The 23,152-nt window shown below is 41.3% G+C and overlaps 1 protein-coding gene across 15 annotated transcripts in view; it reads left to right on the top strand.

Moving 5' to 3' along the window:
- AFDN (afadin, adherens junction formation factor) overlaps positions 1-23,152 on the top strand; it is a 187,852-nt gene that overhangs the window by 102,409 nt on the left and 62,291 nt on the right. For 8 of the 15 annotated variants that reach the window (XM_039528919.1, XM_039528923.1, XM_039528908.1 and 5 more), the window contains 8 exons: positions 611-873; positions 6,246-6,315; positions 7,386-7,504; positions 13,029-13,090; positions 14,639-14,844; positions 18,095-18,115; positions 18,865-19,010; positions 22,165-22,259. In XM_039528919.1, the coding sequence (XP_039384853.1) occupies positions 611-873; positions 6,246-6,315; positions 7,386-7,504; positions 13,029-13,090; positions 14,639-14,844; positions 18,095-18,115; positions 18,865-19,010; positions 22,165-22,259 (982 nt within the window). The remainder of the gene's footprint in view (positions 1-610; positions 874-6,245; positions 6,316-7,385; positions 7,505-13,028; positions 13,091-14,638; positions 14,845-18,094; positions 18,116-18,864; positions 19,011-22,164; positions 22,260-23,152) is intronic. The other 7 variants (XM_039528922.1, XM_039528921.1, XM_039528913.1 and 4 more) reach the window with 1 other exon arrangement.

Genomic DNA, 23,152 nt, shown 5'->3' with positions numbered 1-23,152 from the left:
TCCTTCCCCTCTCCCCACCCTTACGTGGAGTTAGGCGTGCTCAAAGCTTGCCTACCAGATCAGACCACACAGGCAAGGTAGGTGGGTCAGTGCCTATCTTCCCTAGTTTGAGAATTGTGCTGGGATTGAAGTATCAGGTAGCTGTGTGCATGCTCAGAGGCAGAATCTTAGGCACTTAAGGACCTTCTACAGCAAAAATTTAGGCACCAAAGGAACCTATGGGGTTAGGCGGTTTTGTGTGGATCACAGTGGTACCTAAAACTCAGACTTAGGCTCCTAAGTCCCTTTGTGGATCTTGCAATACAATTATGGGCAGCATATTTATAACAAAACAGTTTATTAATAATGTGCAAAGTATATTTTGAGAGGAAATATTTAGCTAAAATACGCTGCAAAAACATGTTATGGTTGTCTTCACTTGGAGCAAAGCTTAAGCTAAGATTAAGTTACTGATGTTTTAATTGATAAATTTCTAATGAAAATTTAGAGGCAGGAGTAAAATATATCAGTATACTGCAATTAAGGTGAATTGGGGTACACAATTATGCTTTGTTTCTGCAGTGATTCTGAGCTAGGTAATTTTAGAACTATTGAATATTTGTATTTCCAGTTGTTTGGTCCAGGAATTCAGTCTCATCACTGTGACCTCACCAATATGGATGGAGTTGTTACTGTTACACCAAGAAGCATTGAAGCTGAAACTTATGTAGAAGGGCAGCGTATTTCAGAGACCACCATGCTGCAAAGTGGCATGAAGGTTCAGTTTGGATCATCTCATGTATTTAAATTTGTGGATCCCAGTCAGGACCACATTATTCCTAAAAGAACTCTAGATGCAGGTCTCATGATCAAAGGTCCAAGGCACAAAACTGGGTGAGTACACAATCATTTTTTGAGTGAAGAAAATATAGAGCCTAGAAATAATATAATAATCTGGAGTCTTGAGTATAAGACCATCAGGCTATGAGTGCCTACTCTTAATTGTTCTAAGTAAAATTTATAGTAGAAATATAACTATTATAATACTTTAGCTCCACCTTGTGAAGTTTTTAGGACATGCATATGTTTCGTTATTAAATATAGAAGTATTTTTTTTCTCATGACACTAATTCACCAGTCCAAAATTGCGGGGAGGGGGAGAAATTATTAGAATCCTAATACATTTCATGACAGCTCAGTCAAACACCAGGAACATAAGGAATTTATTAACTTTACATAGTGAGTCTGGTGCTATTCTTTTCCCTTAGACAGTAACTTTGGAAGTTTCGTTAGACTAGATGTAAATAAACAAAACAGAAAAAGATGCATCTCTGCTGTTTGCCACTTACACTAGATTTTATCTGGATTTTATCAAGAGTTTCTAAAATATCTGGATTCCCCCTCAGAAATAGATGATTGCAAAACTCCATTTGAGATGTCAGAATAGGGAGCCCAATATTTTACCTTGTGGTCTTGTCTTCCAAATGTGTAACAGTTGCTTCTCTTTTTTCTGTGCCTAGAATCCAGCAATCCTAAATTTTCCCCTATCATCTGTGCTCATATTATTTTGATGGGTGCAGTATAAAAACATAGATTAGATATGAGGACAAATATTGCCTGGCCTTAGGGCTTCATGTTCATTGGGAATGAAAATATTCAGAGAGCCACAGAATTTAAAACCATATGGAACTACTTGGAAGATGTAAAATATTGATGATCTGCTCTCTTCTCTGACTGGTCCAAAGGAAACTACTAGAGTAAGGTGTTCTGGATGGAAGAAAATGAGGCACAAAAGCTGATTATGTAAGAAATTATGCATTGTGAAACACATTGGATGAGAAGAGGCATATTATGTTGTCATTGAATTGCCAGTTAATTTTTTAAATCTATACTTTTACCACAGTCACCTTCCTATTCTGGATTTTTGTTTAAAACTCAAAGTACGCCTGGGCATTCAGGATAAGAAGTTAGAGAGAATTTTGTGAAAGCTGCTTTTCTGTGATCTTCTTTATGGATGAAAAGTTTTATTCCTTGAAAGGCATTGGTCCAGAATCAGTCAAAAGGTTTCTGTCCTTTTTTTGTGACACCCCCACCCACCCCCCAATATCAGAGCAAGTCATGTCAACTTTTGAAGTGTAGGTTATAGATGTTACATTCCTTTCAAGGTCACAAAATACAATAAACTCATCTGACAACTCTTGGACAGTACCATACTTGTGAATTTGTATTGTTTTTAAAAATATTCATGGTCCAAAGAATGTGTAGGAGGAGTTCCTCTCTTTGGCGAGCATTCAGAAACGTAATCCTAACTGAGAGCAGTGAAAAAAGAGTCATCTTTGTAAAACTTGTACACATTGTTTAACTTGCGTAGTTAAAACTATTTTATGTTCTTCAGCTAAATTAACCACGGGTAAAAACTACTGTTTAACGATTATTTTAAATTATGATCTGAGGACTGACATTAATAAACAGTCTATTGTAGTATTTGAAACTCATAGATTCTTTTGCAGAAAGGCTGTACTCACTTATGGAGTCCTCTCTGAGATCTGTTGCTGTGCATATTTTCTCAATTCAGATCAGACCAAAAGTCTGTGAAGTTGATAATTTTATAGTTGATATGCAGCTTTTTTCTCTACAGGACTACTGCAGTAATTAGAAAGTAGCACCTCTTTTGGTGACTTGGGTATCTTTTCTCAGGTCCAGAAATATCAATTGTTATAATTAATCTCCTATGTCTATCCTCATAGAGTGGGTATTGGCGTACTGCTGCAACAGAAACCTTTATGTGCAATGGGGGTACCCAAAACACACACAAGGTTATATTTTCATTGGCTTCTCCCCTGTGCTGGGATTTGGCTTCAAACTCCCTAATTTTGTCATCCTGCAGACTCCCATTGGTTATAGGGGTGTCTACTTATGCTTTTGAGTTTTTCATGCTAGAAAAGTTTTTTTGCCAGGGAATATAAGGTGATACAAGGTAGGCCCCATCTCTGGGTAGTAATCAGATTTTTGATAGTTCATGGATAATATTTTAATTGAAGAATTAATGTTTTATAACAGTGTTATCAAAACCCAGGAAAACATATTTGTTTCCTATCCTGTGGTCAGTGTAATGAAATTTGTATCATGTAAAGGTTTCCATTTTAAGTGTGTTGCCTTTTTATCAATCAGTAGGCAAAAAGGATTGCACTTCACTAAAAATCGATGTGTATGTTCTGGTTCATTTGTCCAAATTAGTCTATGTGCAGAAGACTAAAGAAGCTCACTGCAGGCTGCTCTCCTAAAACATAGCAAATTGTAAAGCAATTAAGGGTACACCAGACTCTCCGGGCTTCAAGGAGTGTTGTGTTTCCAGCAAGGCGATCTCAGTTGCAGTCAAGCACTCCCAGTGAATCTGCTGTCTCGGTGAGGGCCGCAGCCAATTGAAGTGTTCCCTCTATCAGCAGCTCTGACCGAGATCCCACAAGGACACAGAGCTCCACCAAAAAATCATCTTTATGGAGGCGGCTCTCTGACCCATGCCCTCCAGTGAGCATGAGTCTTCCCCTCAACCTTTGACTTGGAAAGATAGTGGGTTGAAGAAACTGTCTGGGGAGTCCACTCCCAAGTCGAAAAAGAGAGTGGAAAGTCCCCTCAGCAAGCCCAGGAATAGCCAAAAGCGATCACCATCTCACTTGGTTAGTATCCTCAGCACCGCCGGCACCAAGATCATCTGGCACCCATGCCTAATGGCACAGTCAGTGTCCAGTACTGTTGATCGGCTCACAGACCCTTTGGGCTTGGGCGCTGAATCTTCGGTACTAAAACACAAGAGCAGACTCCCTAAGATGCTTCTGGTATGTGAGCTGTCATCGGTGGTACCAGTAGTATTTGACCCACTCGGCACTGGAGAGATTGGTACAGATGAGGTTCCCGTCTCCCTGGCACCACCACCAATGCCAGGACATTCGGTACTGGCAGAATTCCATCAGCCTGGTGATCTGGCTATGTTGGAAGTTCCTGACTCTCAGTCCCTTGGTACTCGAACTGAGCCATGGCCAATCAAGGGTTATTTCCCCGACAATTATGCCATGCCCCTCTGATGCCAAGTGAGGGATCGGACAATGAGCTAGATGGGGTTTCTCTATACTCCTCCAAAGCTCTATATGGGACACACTATCAACAGGGTCCAGGAATGTACCACCAGATGGCACCACCACCATCTTGGTATGGTCATCCATGAGCACCTTCACCAGGCCCTATGCTTCCGCACTGGCCTCAAGGGCACCAAGCATCACCTGAGAGCCTCCCAGACACACCCCCTCAGCTACAGCATTGCATGCCTCAGAATCCAAAGAAGTGGAGGAGCAGGAGGTAGACAGGAGCAGATCACATCCAAAGCCATATCCTCTTCTTTGCTGGACAAAGTGATTATGCCATCGCCACCTTTCATGACGGATAACTTCCACTTGTTCCAAGAGCTGATGAAGAGAGTGGCGGACATGCTTAAAGATACGCATCACCAGCTTATTGACATCCTCCATGCTTCATCTACTTCCAAAATCACTTTGCCAATCAACAAGGCCATGCTACACCCAGCTAAGATGGTGTGTCAAACCGCGGCCTCAGTGACTCCAACATGCAAGTGGGTGGACAAAAAATTGATTCCTTTGCGGGGACATCACAAGTTCCTATTCACCCACACACCACCAAATTCCATTGTTGTGGATGCTGTGAACTCTCATGGCTGACAGAACCACTCTTAAGACAACACCTATGACAGAGACTGGAAGGCTTATTCCTCGGCCAACTTACAGTTTCGAATTGCCAACGACCAGGCACTCACAGCAAAGTACGACTAGATGAATTACAATAAACTACATAACTTCATTGATAAGCTCCCAAAGGCCATCATCCTGGAGGGGCAACTGGTAACAAAAACATCTTTGCAATCGGCCCTTGATGCTGCTGATATGGCTGCCAGGACCATCTCCACAGCTGTGGTAATGAGATGGGAGTCATGGCTCTACCTCTCTGGATTCCTGAAGGAGGTGCAGATCAAGGTGGAGGACCTCCCCTTTAAGAATGTGAAGCTCTTCTCCAAGAAGACCAATGCCTCTCTCTTTGAAGGATTCCAGGGCCACTCTCAGGTCACTGGGAATCTCCACACCAGGGCAAAAGACATTTTAACCCTCCATACCAACAGAAGCCTTATTCATCCCAATTCCCATCACAACAGAACTATGAGCCCCAGCAGAAAAAGGGAAAATTCTCAAAGTGAAAGCCATCAGGCTCCCACTCCCACTTTTTCCGGGCAGGTCAAGGCTCTGTGAGACGGCTCTCCACTACTATCTGTGACCATCCACCCATTTGGCCGCCGTTTGGCAGTGTTCCACAGTGCCTGGGAGCATATAACCTCAGAAAGATGGGCCCTAGAGATCATCAGATGCAGATATTCCATCCACTTCCCCTCCGTGCCCCCTCCAGAACACCCTTCTCCATAATCCCTCTTCAGGGACCCTTCTCATGAGTCTACTGCGGCAGGAGATGATAGCCTCATGTAGTTATGAGCCATAGAACCAGTATCTCAACATTTACAAGGCAAGGGATTCTATTCTCATTACTTCCTATTATCCAAATGGAAGGGAGGTTGGAGACCCATCCTGGACCTCAGAGCTCTCTTACTACTACGTCAGTTTCACCGTACACACACAAACCAAGGGAAAAAATATTTCAATAATTGAAATTTACAGATAGGCAAAGTAAGAAGAGTGCTGTTTAAGAATTTATTAGAGTGCTGTTTAAGGATATTTACTTTTTGTCAACATCACGTCAAAATATACAATTTGTGTTTCAGTGGTTATAAAACTTTAACTTCCTGAATCTCAACATCTACTGTCATTAAATTTTCTTGTCTTACCACCCTGTAGTTTCCTGCAACTGTGAACATTTTAAATAGATAAAATTTGAAAAAGAAAGCTTAAAATGCACAATTTTGCACAACTGTGAAAATTTAAATCAATAAAAGCAGAACAAATGCTTAACAGTAAACATTGATATTGAAACATCAAAATTATACAAAATAAAAATTGAATTCTGTCAAGCCTATGTATAAATATTTCCTATCAGTATAGTATTTTATATACAAATATTAAAAAATAAGGTGGCATGGCAGAGTTGTTTGTTTGCAGTGTACCTTAGCTATCCTGTACCATTGTTTTTTATACTGCATATTTGTAATTTCTTCTTGAAAGTTACTAGACTTTTTTTGGTCTTAATCTTCTCAGGGTTGTTCAGGAAACAACATTTGATCTGGAGGGAGATGTTCACAGTGGAACAGCATTACCAGTGAGCAAGGTATCAAACTGTGATTAGACTGGTCAAAATGATTACATTTATAGTTTATATTCCCTGTTTGTTAATAAAGCTCACCAATTATGAAATATTGTGTGGTTCCTGAGTGGCCCTAGGTAAGCTTTTTGGATGAATGACTATCTTTTTATATGTCTGTATAGCATCTAGCATACTTCCCATTTAAGGAGAGAAGAACATTTTTAGGAAAAGAACTGCAATTTTAAAAAATACTTTGAAACGTGTCAGAGGTTTGGAGTATTAGTGTAAGTTCTGAAAGAAATGGTTTACTGGACAGGTTACACAGTCAAAGGTGCATGAGCAAATGAAGTGGGGAACAATGCATTGTAAAGCCACCTGTAAGACTGAAGCCCATAATGCTGATGATAGCTGATCTATAAAGAGGGGAAAAATGGATGTGTGCCCTTTTATGCTTCTTTATGATGTATAAAGAACAGCAAGATTTTTTTTCAAAAATAGGAGTGTTCCCTTTTTTTCTTTTTAACATTAGAAATTCAGGTTCTGTCTAGCTTGGGGGAGGGACTGAGTATTGGAAAACTAGTGAAATAACAGCGTATGTCAGAAGTATAAACACTGAGCAATTGAGAGAGGAAAGGATTTTTAATCAGAGTGTTGAAAAACTTTTGTTTTTTTATTTTATTACTGAGGTTTTATTTAACTTCAGTAACTAACATTTTGAAGAAAGGCAGCCTGTTATTCCTAGTTTTGGAATTATTATATATTAAAACTGTTTTAAGCAAGAATATGTAGAATCTTTGCATCATTATAAGCACTGTTACTGGCTTTCTGTTAATGTTAACTTCGTTGGTTTTAAAATTCCTGCCAATACATTGCCAAAAATATGTTTCTAGTGGGCTGTTGTGATGTTTTGAATAGCTAGTATGAACATTTCATTGTGGTGATAACATACGTTGCATTGCCCTCTTCTGTTTGGCAGTCTTCTCTGTTCACTATCCCCGTCTGGCAGCCCTGAAATAATAAGAGTTTTTCATAGTGATGAATGTAAGACTTGGCTGATCTAATCCATGCATGATTTGTTTTCCTGTTTCTGTTAGAGCACCAACAGACTGGATGGTGACAGAACTTCATCAGCATCCAGCACAGCTGAACGAGGAATGGTGAAGCCAATGATTAGAGTGGAACAGCAGCAAGATTATCGCAGGCACGACGGCAGGTAGGAAATACATATTCTACCATTTCTAATATTGTCAATTAAACAGTTGTCTTTTCTGGAAACGTGAAGCAAGATGTATTGAACTGGTACGTGTCTGCCTGGGGCAAAGTTTTTCTTCTTCGAGTGGTTGTTCATGTCCATTCAAAGTAGGTGGGCGCGCGCCGCATGCACGCCAGCCGGAAGATTTTCCCCTAGCAGTGTCCAGGGGGTGCCAGGGCTGACCCTACGGAGTGGCGCCACTAAGGCGCCCTATAAAGGGGCCTGCCGACCCTCCACCCCCTCAGTTCCTTCTTACCGCCGGTGACAGCTAGCTGGAACTTCTCTTGCGCCTAGCAAGTTTGCAGTGTCCTATCCTTATGTATAGTCCGTGTATACAGTTGCATTATAGCTAGTTTACTTTGATCATTGTATATAGTTCTTCATAGTTGGGGGGTCCCCCCCAAGTTTTCGTCACCTGCTGGGGCATGCCCGGGTCCCCCGGGTTTAAACTCTGCAAGGACTGTGGGAAATTCATGCCCAAGAGTGACCTGCACTCTGCTTGAGGTGCCTCGGAGAGAGCCACCAAAAGGACCGGTGCTCTATCTGTAGAGGCTTCCGCCCGAGAACTCTCAAGGACAGAGCTCAAAGACTTAGAGTCCTCCTGATGGAGGCTGCCCTGCGGCCACCCTCAGACCCGGAACCGGCTGAGGCAGTGCCCAGCACATCTTCCTTGGTGCGGAGCGCCCCGGCACCGGCATCAGGACTTAGGGCCCATTCCACATAAGAGGCTCCCCGCCACCTCCGCACCACTCTCCAACGGCACCGGTGCTGCCCCGCCCCAGGTCCTCGTACTCAGAGACCTCAGACTCAGAGGCAGACTCCTACCGCTCCAGCCGGTCGCGGAGCAGGAGATGGGTTTCAGGGGCAAGCCACCAGCGTTACCCACAGTGACAGCAACAATGGCAGCCGCCCTCGCAGTGGCCGTTTTGGACTCCCTGGGTCTACCATCAGTCGGTAGGCCAGGCGTTTGGTCCTCGACCAAGGTCCTCCTTGGTCTCCTCGGCGTTGGTGGCTCTGCAGACACCGCCCGATACGCCAAGCCGCTCACTGGCGACCCCGGTACTGGTCACGGTGCCGTATTTAGAATCGGAACCGGCCCTGCAACCACAGTACCGTGTGCTGCAGGACCCCGAAGGGCTGCAGGCACTGGAGGAAGGACTGATCCATGTAATTTCCTCGTCTTCCCGGACGAAGCGGTCTCAGGCACGGCTGCGGCACCGGCAACAACAGGCAATTGTAAGCCGATATGGTCATAACACGTGTTCAGCCATGTCGAAGTTTACGGAGCTCCTTCCCCAGGACTCGAGGTCAGAGTTTTCGGCCCTACTGGAGGAGGGAAGGCTGATCTCCCAAGCCTCTCTCCAGGCTGCCTTAGATGCGGCGGACTCAGCCTCGCGCACCCTGGCCACGGGCCTGGTCATGCGGCGGGGTACCTGGCTCCAGGTCTCGGGCCTGCCCTATGAGGTCCAGCAGACAATCCAAGACCTCCCCTTCAAGGGGCAGATGTTATTTTCAGAAAAGACAGACAAACATCTGCATAGCCTAAAGGACTCGAGGGCCACGCTTCGCTCGCTGGGCTTGCATACCCCTGCGACCTAGCGCAGACGGCCCCACGCCCATACCAACGCCACCCCTCCGGCCAGGCGTCCGGTCAATCGAGACCGCCATCGGGGCCTAGACTCCCTATTTGATGGTACGGTCAAGGGCGCCCTACCAATCAAGACTCTGGATCCTTCTACTCCTACCTTTGGGTCACGTCTGTCCCCCTTCTACCGTGCCTGGTCCCGAATCATGTCGGACAGCTGGGTGCTCCGCACGGTAGAGAGGGGATATTCTATCCAGTTCTCCTCCCTCCCGCCCCACCACCCCCCCTCCCCGTCCCTCTTCAGGGACCCATCTCATGAGCAACTTCTAACTCAAGAAGTGAAGTCCCTCACGGAGGCAGGGGCGGTGGAGGAAGTCCCTGGGGAGCTCAGGGGCAAAGACTTCTACTCCCGGTATTTCCTAATACCGAAGGCGAAAGGGGGCCTGAGACCCATCCTAGACTTGTGGCGGCTGAACAAGTTTGTGTGAAAGCTCAAGTTCCGCATGGTCTCCCTGTCCTCGATTATTCCCTCCCTGGATCCAGGAGATTGGTATGCCGCCATCGACTTAAAGGACGCTTATTTCCACATTGCCATAATTCCCCGACACCGTCGGTACCTCAGGTTTGTCGTGGCTGACGCCCATCTGCAGTTCACGGTGCTCCCATTCGGCCTGTCAGCTGCTCCAAGGGTCTTCACGAAGTGCATGGCAGTCGTGGCGGCCTTCCTGCGCAGGCAGGGCATCCAGGTATTCCCCTACCTGGACGACTGGCTCATAAAGGGCTGCTCCAAGGAGCAGGTGGAGACCAGGTGGTGTTCATCAGGCAGACCTTTCTCGATCTCGGACTCTTGAACGAAGCCAAGTCCACCCTGTCTCCGACGCAACGAATAGAGTTCATAGGAGCAGTTCTGGACTCCACCCACGCCAGAGCATACCTGCCGGAATCCAGGTTCCGTGCAATTTCCAAGCTCATCCTCGGACTGCACCGCGCCCCAATTACCACGGCGCGAGTTTGCCTCCGGCTGTTGGGTCACATGGCGGCGTGCACCTATGTGGTAGACCATGCCAGACTCTGGCTTCGCCCACTACAGTCCTGGTTAGCGACAGTTTATCGCCCAGCCAGGGACCCATTGGACTCAGTGGTGTCCATTCCCCGCTTGGTGCTAAGCTCGCTGCGGTGGTGGCTCGACCCGCAGAAAGTGTGCATGGGTGTCCCCTTCGCTGCTCCTCAGCCCTCCCTCTCCCTGGTAATGCATGCCTCGGATCGGGGTTGGGGAGCACACCTGGGACACCTCAGGACGCAGGGCTTGTGGTCGCCAGAGGACCTCGAGTTGCATATCAATGTCAGGGAGCTGAGAGCGGTTCGCCTGGCTTGTTTGACCTTCCAGTCCCACCTGGCCGGCAGATGTGTTTCAGTCCTCTCGGACAACATGGCGGCAGTCTTTTATATCAACAAACGGGGGTGCATGCTCCTCTCCCCTGTGCAGGGAAGCCCTCACGCTGTGGGAGTTCTGCGTCCAGAATGCTACCCACCTGACGGCGTTCTACCTTCCGGGGGAGCAGAACGGTTTGGTGGACACCCTGTCTGGGTAGCTATCCCACAATTCCCGCAGTTGCCACCGCCCATTGGAATTCTGGGTTAAGCTCCAAATACCTGATGGGGCGAAAACATGGTCACGGGTGGTTTTGGGTACATGTCGTCAGTCACCCCTCCCTCTGTGTAAACAGCAGCAGACATTTGTTTCGCGCCAGACACCAGGGCGATAGAGGAGCACAGCAAGGCACGCTGCGCATCAAAGAGGCTTTGAAAATCAATTTAATCACTGACCAGGCTTCGGTGTGACAGTTGTGTGTTTCTCCTTGATGCAAACCCGCCCCTTTGGTTGAGTTTAATTCCCTGTAAGCCAACCACCCTCCCCCCTTCAAAATAAAGTAGCTATTGTTTTGAAACCATGCATTCTTTCTTTATTAATTAAAAAAAATTGATAACGAACAAGGTAGCCCAGGTGGCGTGGGGGAGGAGGGAAGGACAAGGCCACATTGCTTATTGTAGCCACGCTAAAAATCAAACTGTTTGAATGACAGCCTTCTGTTGCTTGGGCCATCCTCTGTAGTGGAGTGGTTGGATGCCTGCAGACTTCCCCCCGCGTCCTTGGGCATTTGGGTGAGAAGGCTATGGAACGTGGGGAGGAGGGTAGGCGATTATACAGTGGATGCAGCGGGGGTCTGTGCTCTTGTTGGCTTTCCTACAGCTCCAACAGATGCTTCATCATGTCCGTTTGCTCCCCCATTAGCCTCAGCATCGCGTCCTGCCTTCGCTCTTCACACTCACTTAATTCTTTCCTGGCCTCTGCCACTGAATGCCTCCATGCATTAAGCTGTGCCCTGTCCGTGCGGGAGGACTGCATGAGCTCGGAAAACATGTTATCGAGTGCGTTTTTTTCGCCTTCTAATCTGCGATAACCTCAGGGATGGAGATGATACGGGGACCGTAGAAACGCTCTACAATTCTGGGGGGACTACATCGTCACCTGTGCTGCTGAGTTCGCCATGCTGACCAAACAGGAAATGAAATTCAAAAGTTCCCAGGGCTTTTCCTGTGTACCTGGCTAGTACATCGGAGTTCAAAGTGCTGTCCAGAGCGGTCACAATGGAGCATGGAATAGCTCCCGGAGGCCAATACCGTCGATTTGCATCCGCACTACCCCAAATTTGACCTAGCAAAGTCAATTGTAGTGCTACTCTCCTCACCGGGGAGGAATACAGAAATTGATTTTTAAGAGCCCTTGACGGAACGGAGTTGGTTTTATGGACACATTCATTTTTAAATCGACCTAACGTGGCTAAATTCGACTTAACCCTGTAGTGTAGATCAAGCTTTAAAATCAATAATAAAATTGGTTCTGCTTTGAAAAGTGGCTATGTGTAAAAATGTCAGTGTCTCTTACTCAGTGGACTTGTTTTCCATAAGCATGCAAAATCCCATCTGTTTGCTTTAGTAATTCTTTACTACTGTTAGCCCTTCAGAGAGCCAGCACTGGTCTGAGCAAGTAAGCTGCGTTCTCTTCTATCTTATGTATCATTAACAGAAGCATTTACTGAGTTCCAAACAGTTAAACCTATGTGAACCATCAGACACAAAGGTGTAACACAGTTGTCACTGAGAGCATGAGAGAATATTTTAATACGATGCATAAGAAGAAAAGTACCTAGCTTGACTTTCAGATCCTAGATTAAATTTGTAAGGTTGACAGTTTAAAAAAGCCAGTTGAATTGCGAACTTGACATAAATGATAAAGAAATAGTTAAGGTAGTAAACGCTGAACCCCATAATGCCAACTTCAGAGTCACTTCGCAGGATAGCACTGTAATTTAAGTTAGATGAAGGTTAAGGGGAACTTGATTCATCACTCTTAGAAATAGGAAATGGAGTCCCAAGCTGCTTCTAAAATAGCTGGTGTAGTTGCTTCATAACAGCTCATTTGGTAAATCTTTACAACTAGGCTAGCTCTTTTTAGGCTGAGTTTGATTAACTTTTTCTCCATGTATTACTGAGTTGTTGTTTTTTAATAGTGATATTTGAGTCATGTCAATGGCTGGTGGCAGACTGACTTGATCATTATAGCATATAGTGAAAAGGAGGACATTCATTAATAATATACACCACAATTCAGGTTTATTGTGATCTGTTGTCTTGCGAGCAAGTACAGCGTGTGAATTTAAAAGGGGTGGGGGGAAGCAGTTGAATAAAAGGAAAGCATATTTGCAGTATACACTTTTTTGGAAAACGTTGTATAGAGGTTCAAAAACAAAGCCCTTGGAGAAGAATACATCATTTGATAGTTGAATTAACTTTATCTATGTGAATTGGGTTTTTTGAATATCTACCCTCTTCCTTTAGGCCTCAGGACACGGTTGGGCCAGAACTGATATTACCTGCAAGCATCGAATTCAAGGAAAGTTGTGAGTATTTAATAAAGTTTTAACTACAGTTTAAAATAAAATATTAAATATAACAAGGTTAAAAAGTGACTTTTTTTGTTAAAGTCAATCACTTTAAAAACTCAAAAGGAAACTTATCAGTAAAGTTTAGAAATCACTTAAAAAGAGATTTATTTTACTGGCTTGGTGGAGGTATTTATGGCTGGCTTGGTGGAGAGGGGAGAAAAATTATTCAAGTACTAGATGGGTCCCTATGTAGTTTATTGCTACCACATTGGAATTCCCTGTCTCCAAAATAAATTAATTTAGAACCAGAGTTGTTAATAGAAAAGAGAGATCAGATTGAAACCATCCCCCTTATAAAAAGTTCCACATATACTGGCTTGTAAGTTAATAATAAACTAGATCTTGGTCAAAAGGCCAATTGAGTTAATATTCCAGAAAGGGTATCAAGTAAAACATTAGCTTTGATGATGATAGGTTTTTTACTATCAAAAATATTGTAGACTCTTGGCTATGCCACATTATTATGGATTTTTAAAAACTTCCAGTTGTATAAGAAAATTTCAGGCCAGTGATTGTCTGAAATCTCACAGCACTGTAAATTGTACTGTAAGAGAGCTTTTGGAAAGGCACAGTGAAAAGGGAAATTGTATTTTATTTGATTAAAGAACAGTACTGTCCCTGGAGTAGTTGACTTGATACAGTGGAACCTCAGAGTTATGAACACTTTGGGAATGGAGGTTGTTCGTAACTCTGAAATGTCTAATATCAGAGGGGTAGCTGTGTTAGTTTGTATACACAAAAACGACGAGTCCGGTGGCACCTTAAAGACTAACAGATTTATTTGGACATAAGCTTTTGTGGGTAAAAAAACCCACATTTTTGTTTTTGTGCATCTGAAGAAATGGTGGTTTTTTTACCCACAAAACTTTATGCCCAAATAAATCTGTTAGTTTTTAAGGTGCCACCAGACTCCTCGTTGTTTTTCTGAAATGTCTTTAATTCTGAACAAAACGTTATGGTTGTTCTTTCAAAAGTTTACAACTGAATATTGACTTAATACAGCTTTGAAACTTTACAATGCATAAGAAAAATGCTACTTTTAACCATCTTAATTTAAATGAAACAAGTGCAGATAGTTTCCTTACCGTGTCAAATCTTTTTTAAACTTTCCCTAGTTTTTTAGTAGTTTATGTTTAACAGAGTACTGTATTATAAATTGTTGGGTGGTTTTTTTGTCTCAACTGATTGCATGCTTCCAGTTCCACATGAGATGTGTGGTTGACCGGTCAGTTCAATAACTTTGGTGTTCATAACTCTGAGGTTCTACTGTACATAAATGGGAAATAACGTAGAGCTATTTCTTCCTACATAAAGTCTCTTAGCTTATATCTGGATGATTTATTGTCCTACTTCAGTAGTTGCAGTGCATAGTTTAGACAGTTAGGAACATATGAGCTAAATAAAACAAAAAAAGAGAAGAAACTTACCACCTTATTTCATTGAATTATGAAGTTTTATTTTATTCTTCCAATCCTTGGGTGACTTTTTTGTCTGTTTCCACAGCTGAAGATACCTTCTTATCTGCCATTATTAATTATACCAACAGCTCGACGGTTCATTTTAAATTATCACCTACTTACGTTTTGTACATGACATGTCGGTATGTATTGTCAAACCAGTACAGACCTGACATCAGTCCTACTGAGCGTACTCACAAAGTCATTGCAATAGTCAACAAGATGGTGAGCATGATGGAAGGAGTTATACAGGTGAGTTTTGATCTGCAGAGACAAGTCAAAGGAATTTAAAATATATACATAAATTTCTTCAGAAAAATCTTTCTTTCCCCTGCTCTAGGGTTTCACTCAAAAGGTTGCTGAGCATCAGCCTGTAATGTATTTATTTCTCTTGTAAAGATTTTTTTTCTTGTGAGATAGTAAACTACATTCCCTCAGGAGAAATTTGTGGTTTTGATGAAGACCTATATGAGGAGAGTAAAGGTGATTTTTTCCACCTCCACATTTTTTCCCCATTCCCCAAACAAAAAACCCACCACACCCCAAATAGTTCTAAAATCAGTCTTTCCATTAATTATTTTTGATCCTCAACCAATTCTGATGTGACTTGTAATTGCTTTTTTAGTAATGCCTTATGAATACAGGGATTTGCATTGATCAATTGCATGTTGTAATACTTAGCTTAAAAAAGGAATGTAATTATTGAACTTTGGTCCTGTTCTTCTTACTACGTACACACAAAGATGGTACAGCATTTAGTATTTTTTGTTTGGTTTTTTTTTCTCAAATATGCTGATTGATACCAACACATCTTGCACAAAGACATTTAAGATATCAGGGTAGAAGTTTTAGTATATAATATGAAACCTGATCCTGCATTTCTTGCACATATAAAAATCCCATTGAAGGATATGGCATTTTTGCTTTTACAATGAATGCAGGATCATATCCACAGTCTTGACTTTGAAATCTAGAAAGGAATATCTTGTACTGTCTCTTCACCGTTGTTAAAATATGCTTCTATGTATTTAATTTTACCATAATATCCTGAGAAAGTAGTTATAATATTTCATGTTATTACTAATAGCCCTAACTCATCAATTGCAGATTTTTCTCAGCGGGAGCATTAACATCCATATTCTTTATAATACATAAAACACAAGATTACATAAGTGTTTTCTTAAAAATGATCAATAAATGAATTATTGTTATATACTTAAATTTGTATTATGATTTACATATTTCATTGGTGCCTAGATGCTCAGGGCCCCATTGTGCTAGGCATTGTACAAACATAACAAAGAGACATAATCCCTGCCCCAAAAGAGCGTGCAATCTTAAGTGTACAACTATAAAAAACAGATGGAGCATAATGAAACTGCTGGTCAGCATGAAAAACTGGTCACAGCAAACCAACTGTTAAACTTTTCGTAGGCATTACAGTGAAGAAGACTTTTAAGAAGGGAGGAGAACAACAAGGTGGCTTTGCAGATAATTACAAAATGCTCCTCCCATGCATAAGGTGGCATTGAAGAAAGTGCAGTAGTGTTTGTAAGAATTTTTATAAAAGGGAAATCAGGACTTAACATTTGAACAATGCGGACAGAAACTGATGTCTCAAAACAATAAGGGATAATAAATGGGGGATTCGTAGACCCTGAGAAGCCCTAAAAGTGAAGACAATTAGTTTGAGTTTGATGTGGTGATGTAGGGGTGGCAAGTTGAGGGATTCAAAGAGTGATGATGATTGAAGTGGTGAGCCAGGAAAATTATCTTTTCAGCAGAATTTTGAATGGATGTAGGTGGACAAAGAGGGAATTCATCTTGGCCATAGAGGAGAATGTTGCAGCAGAAACGATAGAAATAAGGTGATCCTAGATAAGAGACAGCTGTATGAATGGAGAGGAAAGGCTTGATTTTACACACATTATCCAGGATGAAGTGGCAGGCTTTAGATATGGTCTGGATGTGAACATCTACAGAGAGGCCTGAGTCAAAGACTATGTCCAGGTTTGGGCATGAGTGACAGGGAAGATGGAACTGTTTTCCACAGTGACTGAGAGAGGAGCAGCAGGGGGAGGGTTTGAGTGGCAAAAGATGAAGAGCTCTGTTTTGGCCATGTTGAGTTTAAGTTGATGGCTAGACATCCATGAGGAGTCAGAGAGGTGGTGATACTTTAGTTTTGGTGGAAGGAGGCAAATCAGGAGTGGGGAGGTAGATCTGAGACACATCAGCGTAGAGATGATAGTTGAAATTATGAATAAGATCACTCTGAGAAAGGCCTGAAGGAAAAAGAGGAAATCAAGGACTGAGCCCTGTGTAAACCACCCCTCTCCCCACCACAGAAGAGGGAGGATGGGGATAATCCTCTGAACGAGTGATTGCAGAGGTAGAAAAAGAACCAGGAAAGGACAGTCATGGTAGCCAAGTGGGGGGGGGGGGCAAGATTTCAGGAGGAGCATGGTTAAGGAGGATAAAGACAGAGTATGCTAACTCTGAGCTTGGAGCAGAAAGAGTTCATTGGAGACTTTGAGAGCCATTGGTGGAAGCTGGTTTTGGAGGGATATACATGATGCAGTTGGAGGAGAGGCAGTCTAGAGAGTATTTGTACAGTGAGTGGGGCAAGAGAAGTAGATGGGATGAGATCACTGGAGCCAAATGGAGAAACTAGAGGAGGAAAGCACACAAACATCTGTGCCAGGGACTGAGAAGAGGAGATACTGGTCAAAATTCTGATTTTTGCCTATAAGAATTATAAAGAGACTTGAGACTTCTAGTGTAATTTCCAAAAGCTACTCTTAAAATGTTGTCAAGTATTTTCAGAATCTTTGGTGGTAGAAACAATAAACAGCACAAAATATTAAGATTTCATGTGATGGGGAGTACTTTTATGGAAGGGTCTGAAAAAGTCGAGTAATGAAGTAAAATCTATATTGGAATAGCAGAAGGCAAAATATAGTTAGTGTAGGTTGCATGTTGCAGAACTTTAAGTTTAGTGCAATATTTTATTTGACTCAGTATTTTTCATTGTGTTTAAAAAAACCTCAAACCATTGTTTTAAATTGAAAACCATGTATTAATCTGTTCCCCACTTTGTATTTTATTTTTTACTTTTTTCCTTTTGTCCCTGTTTGTGTTTGTACATTGTCTTCATTTCAGTAGTGTGGGCAAGCTCTCTGGAATTAGCTTTCATGCTGCTACAGAGAGACTTGGCAGATGCTCTGCAGGAAGTCTGTGTTGCACTGACTCTGAAACAGCCTGTGGTTCAAGGGCATTCCTTGAACTAATTGGCACTTTGGTTCTTTGCTGTCATATTACTGGGTCTACCTAAAATATAAGTGGTCTCAGTTGTGTCAGAGCCATTGATGAAATATATTTAGGTGTATCTGTGAACATAAGTGTTATACCTTCATATTTAGTGTCTGATTTCTAAAACTACCATGATTGTTCACAAGTTTCTTTCTTCTATTCTGTTTGATTTCCTTCGTCCGTTTTTCTCCAGGAGGTAGACCAGGTTGATCAGGTAGGATATACTGCTGGGAACTGATCCTAGCTATGTTGGCTTAGCTCAGTTTCTCATGCTGCTTCCATGTCAAAATACAATACTCAAACAGCTGGACTGAACAGTTCATAACACTCATTCAGCAACTGGAACATGCAGTACTAAAATTCTTTTTGACTGTGCAACCTTTATCGGCATTCCATAATTTCTGCTTAACGCACTTCAGTGTGGATATGAAATGACCAAAGTTCTTTTTCTTCCCTTTATTTCTTTTTTTTGTGTCTGTGGTTCCTATTCTTTGGATCTCATCTGAGGTTGCCTAGCCTGGCATTTGTGGTCGGGAGATGGTGAGATAGATCAGTACTCGATACTGAGCTGCCTGGTGTCAAAGCCAGTGACTAGCAGTATCAGGGTGGCAGTGGGTAACAGCTAATATGTGCTTACGCACACGCAGATTACCAGATAATGCATTCAGCTAATCTTTTAGCATTGCATAACTAGATGCTAATGCCATTATTCCATCGATTTCACTAATGGCAACTGGACAGAATTTTGTAAATACTGTATATATTTAAAATGTAACTTATTTGTTGGAAGAATTGCAGTATTATCATTTGTTATATATAGAAAAATATTTTGCAAATATCTGGTATCTGAGGTATGTTTGAAATGGGAAATGTACTGGTCTATCTTTGGAGCTCTTAATCTAATCATTTCTGATCAGAAAGGACCTGCCCTATATTGTTTGCTACTTCTCTTTTTACTTACAGAAGCAGAAGAATATTGCTGGGGCACTTGCCTTTTGGATGGCAAATGCATCTGAATTGCTCAACTTCATTAAGCAAGACCGTGACCTTAGCCGAATTACTTTAGATGCGCAAGATGTTCTGGCACATTTGGTTCAAATGGCTTTCAAGTAAGGGCATCAGAATTTTGTTTCTTTTGTATATTTGCCATATGGAAATATTAGGCTTTATTTCTATACTTTTGAAAAGTGCTGTGCACTTTTTCCAAGGTCTAGATGTCATGATTCTTGAGCTGTATTGAAACCAGTTAAAGAAATGCATAGGGAGTGGACAAGAAGTTAGTTATTTTATGAGGTGGATCATTTGGGCTGTAGTGAGAATGTAAATTGCATCACTTTCTTGTGTTCCTTGCTAAGCAAATTCTACAGAGATCCTGTCCTGAATGGTTAGGTGCTAACTCTATTTGTTTAAATCGATATACGTATCTTTTTATAATGTTGTGCGGTAGCTAACCAAATTTTTACACATCTGATCATGAAAATGTTGAAATACCAATCAAATGTGCTATTAACTACATACTTGTTTTTGACATTTTGGTCAGCATCTGCAGCCATATAGCTTAATCCTCAGGTTGGTTGTGGATTAATCAGTGGCAGCTACGCATTGTATTAGCCCATCATAATGGCTGGAGCTATTTCGTTCCATAATTTCCTGTACTATGTATTTGTTTGATCCTCCTCCAAAGCTCTTCATTGGTGGGGGGGTTTCTTCCCCCTTTATGGCCATCTGATGTCTAAGATAGTTGCTCAAATAACCTGTGAGTGTAGATAAGGTCTGAATGAGTTTTCAAGTTTTAGCACCAAATAGTAAGAAAGATTTTACAACAGCATTAAATATTCAAAGTTTAGTTTGGAGGGAAGGGTTTCTTTTTCTTAAGATTGGCTTTAGGGTTAGGAAGGCATGTCTGGCAGATCAGGTGGTGATGTACCACATTATTTTAAGGGGGGAGAGCCTGATGTCGTGGGGCTAGAGAGTGAGTATATTTGTATTCAGTTGTGGAACGTGACCTTATCTGTGGGATTCTAAACTTTGCCATTACCTAGTATAGTCTCTGATTTGTGGGCAAAGACATCAGACCCATGAAAATGGATCCATGCAGAACATTATTTTCAGATAGCAGTTACTACAGGTAAGTAATTATGCCTGGAATAGCAACTTATAACAATCAACTGTGTAGATTGATATTAAACATAAGTTGCTTAGTGGTTGTTCAGTCAAGCTAGAATTTCTCCTAGATCTGTGTTTTGCATTACTGGCTCGAAATGCTTGAGTACAAATCTTCCAAGTCACTTTGTTGTCTTCATACATTAGCTTGCATATTGTACAATTTTTTTATGACTGAGAAAGAATTACCTTTTTTTCCCCCCCCCCCCATAGCTTAATTGGTTCTAACTACAAGAGTTATTCACATACAGTCACCATCTTTTGGGATATATTTTATCCTCCCATTGTAACTTCTAAGCTTCCAGGAGACTAGTACTAACTTCATATAACTTGAATATTTTCTTTTTCATTTTTGACACATGAATACAGTAGTGTAGTCGATAGTAAATGCAGGTGAACAGAATTTACCCACTTCTGATATGGGGAATATGGAGTTTAGTTTAGTTTATCCACGTTTTACCACTACACAACTGTATGAAATATTAGCAACATAAAAAATTGTCTGCTCTTAAAGTGTTCATTCAGTGGTATCATCAAAAAGTGTACCAGAACATGTTGAAATTATTTTGCAATGAAATTTTTAAAAATCAGGTACTTACCATTATTAGAAATGTTTTAAGATGGAACAAGAAGATAGGGATGTCGTACTTTATTTAAGGAAGCCATAAAATATCATTACATAAAGACTTGAGGAAAATATTACAGCTTGATTCCAATCAAATAGTTGGGTTTGAATTTTAGCATTCTGCAACACACAAAAATTATGTTATGAATGAAAAACTCTCTGGCTGAAACACCATGTTTAGGAAAAAAAATCATTAATATAAAACGGAAAGTATTTTAAAAATCAAGTGTACTTTTCTCTTGGTTTCTCCAAGGTGAGTGAAATGCAAAGAATAAACAATATAAAAAGCTACACAATATCAGGTTCTCATATGCTAGCTCAGTGCTAGAATGTTTGGATTGTAAATACTTAGACATTGTTCTTTTACAATACTTTCACTGGAATTTTTAAAAAAAATGGTCTAAATTTTTATGTATTTTCACAAAACTTAAATTATGGGCCAATTTTAGCCTGACAAAAACTCCCTTTAATTAAGTTCATTCATGACATTCACATACATGAGTATTTGAAAGTTTCAGTCTCAGATGTCCAAAGAATCTCCTCTGTTTCTTAATGCTTGCTGAATTATTAGTTGCATGTTTCTAGAAAATTTGTTAGATTTTGGTCAAACTGCATCATTTCAAGGAGCATTATTTTGGTTCAGATATAGTCATAAGCATAAGACTGAGTTAGACATTTTATAATTTTTACAGCAGGTTGCTTATACTTTTTTACTTTGGAAGTATGAAAAATAAGATGCGTAATTAACATGTACATGCTGCAAAAATGTTTTAATTTTTATGTAACATTTTTAAAAAGTAGCAGAAATGACCATATGGAGGATAAAATTTTCAGTTGTATTAACTTTTACATACAAGATGAAATATAGACACAAAAGGGAATAAAAATATGAGGTAATAGAAAGAAACTGAAGAAGTGGGGGAGGAAGTGAGGTGAAGGCACAGGAAGGAGTCATAAACTGACCTACAGTTCATTCTGCTGTTTCTATAAAGTCTGCCCATATATCAGTGAACTAATCTATACAATTTTTATTAAAGATCCTTTATATCACTAGCAGTGCAGCCATATCAGTATACCATTCCTCAGTCATTGGACTGGATTTTTATTTCCACTGAAGAACTTGTTTTTTAGTCACTATCAGGGTTCTGTATAGCTATTGCTTCTTCGAATAATCATGGTTCCTTATGGTACCTACTAATCTCAGAATGTGTACTCCTTTAAGTACAAATGTCAGATGACATAAAAAAGTGAATGTTACTCTTGAGCTCCTTCCAGAATTGCATTATATTGGGGCAACTCCACAGAGATTAACCAAATTGGCACCTGTTTCCTAACAATGTCGGTGTTTATTGCTAGTAATAGCTCCAGATTTAAATAATTAATATGGGGGTCCAGTATATATTTCAGATAACAGATTCCATGTAAGTAATGCAAAATTTCTTTTATTGGATAATCAGAACTGTGTTCTTTTTCAGATATTTAGTTCACTGTCTTCAGTCAGAGCTTAACAATTACATGCCAGCATTCCTTGATGATCCAGACGAAAATAATCCTCAGAGGCCTAAAATAGGTTAGACTTGCTTGGTCTTTTTGTCTTGCTATTAAATCAATAGTCTATAGCAGGGGTGGGCAAACTTTTTGGCCTGAGGGCCACATCTGGATATGGAAATTGTATGGCGGACTATGAATGCTTACGGTTCCCGGCCAGTGGGAGCTGCAGCGGTGGCACTTGGGGTAGGGGCAGTGTGCCGAGCCCCCTGGCTGCCCCTACCCTGCCCCTATGCTTCCAGGAGCCACGCAGAGCCATGGAACGTGTGTAGCAGGGCAAGCCCCGGACCTTGCTCCCCATCAGGAGCCAGATTAAAACGTCTGAGGGGCCGACGGTGGCCCCCGGGCTGTAGTTTGCCCACACCTGGTCTATAGCCACTGTTAATGGATTGAGTTGGTCTATTTTACCATAGATGTGAAATTTACATGTTCTCACACCTTAGTTGTGTGTAAATCCACTCTATAGGGATAATAGACTAGATTCTTTGGGATGGAATTTACATGAAAAATACTCTTTAAAATAAAGGTAAACTCACATTAGATAATGTCTCGGGAAGAACACTTGAAATGTTTGGTTAATCAGTGTTGTAGATAAAGAAATTAGCTTTTGGAAAGTGGGGAGTGTATCCATGTAATAGAATTCCAGATAATTAGCGTTTACTGGTATGTCTTCCACTGACAAAAATGTTAAATAATATACTCAGGTTTGAACAAAAATATTTACATTCTTCTAAAGTAAAATATAAAGTTTAGATCTTTTGGGTAAGAAGATTGAACGTTATTCTGAAATTAGAACATTTTTCTGTGTTGAGGAATTTAAAAAAAAATAGAAAAATATTGATTAAAAAGCAGTTTTTCACCTAGCAGTTTCTGTATTTCCTTTACTGTTGTCTCAGATATTTGGCTTGAATTAAG

The sequence above is a fragment of the Mauremys reevesii genome, linkage group 3 (genome assembly GCF_016161935.1).
Source record: "Mauremys reevesii isolate NIE-2019 linkage group 3, ASM1616193v1, whole genome shotgun sequence".
Taxonomy (NCBI): Eukaryota; Metazoa; Chordata; order Testudines; family Geoemydidae; genus Mauremys; species Mauremys reevesii.
The sequence above is the reverse complement of the archived record's forward strand: the minus strand, read 5'-3'. Positions and strand labels throughout refer to the sequence as shown.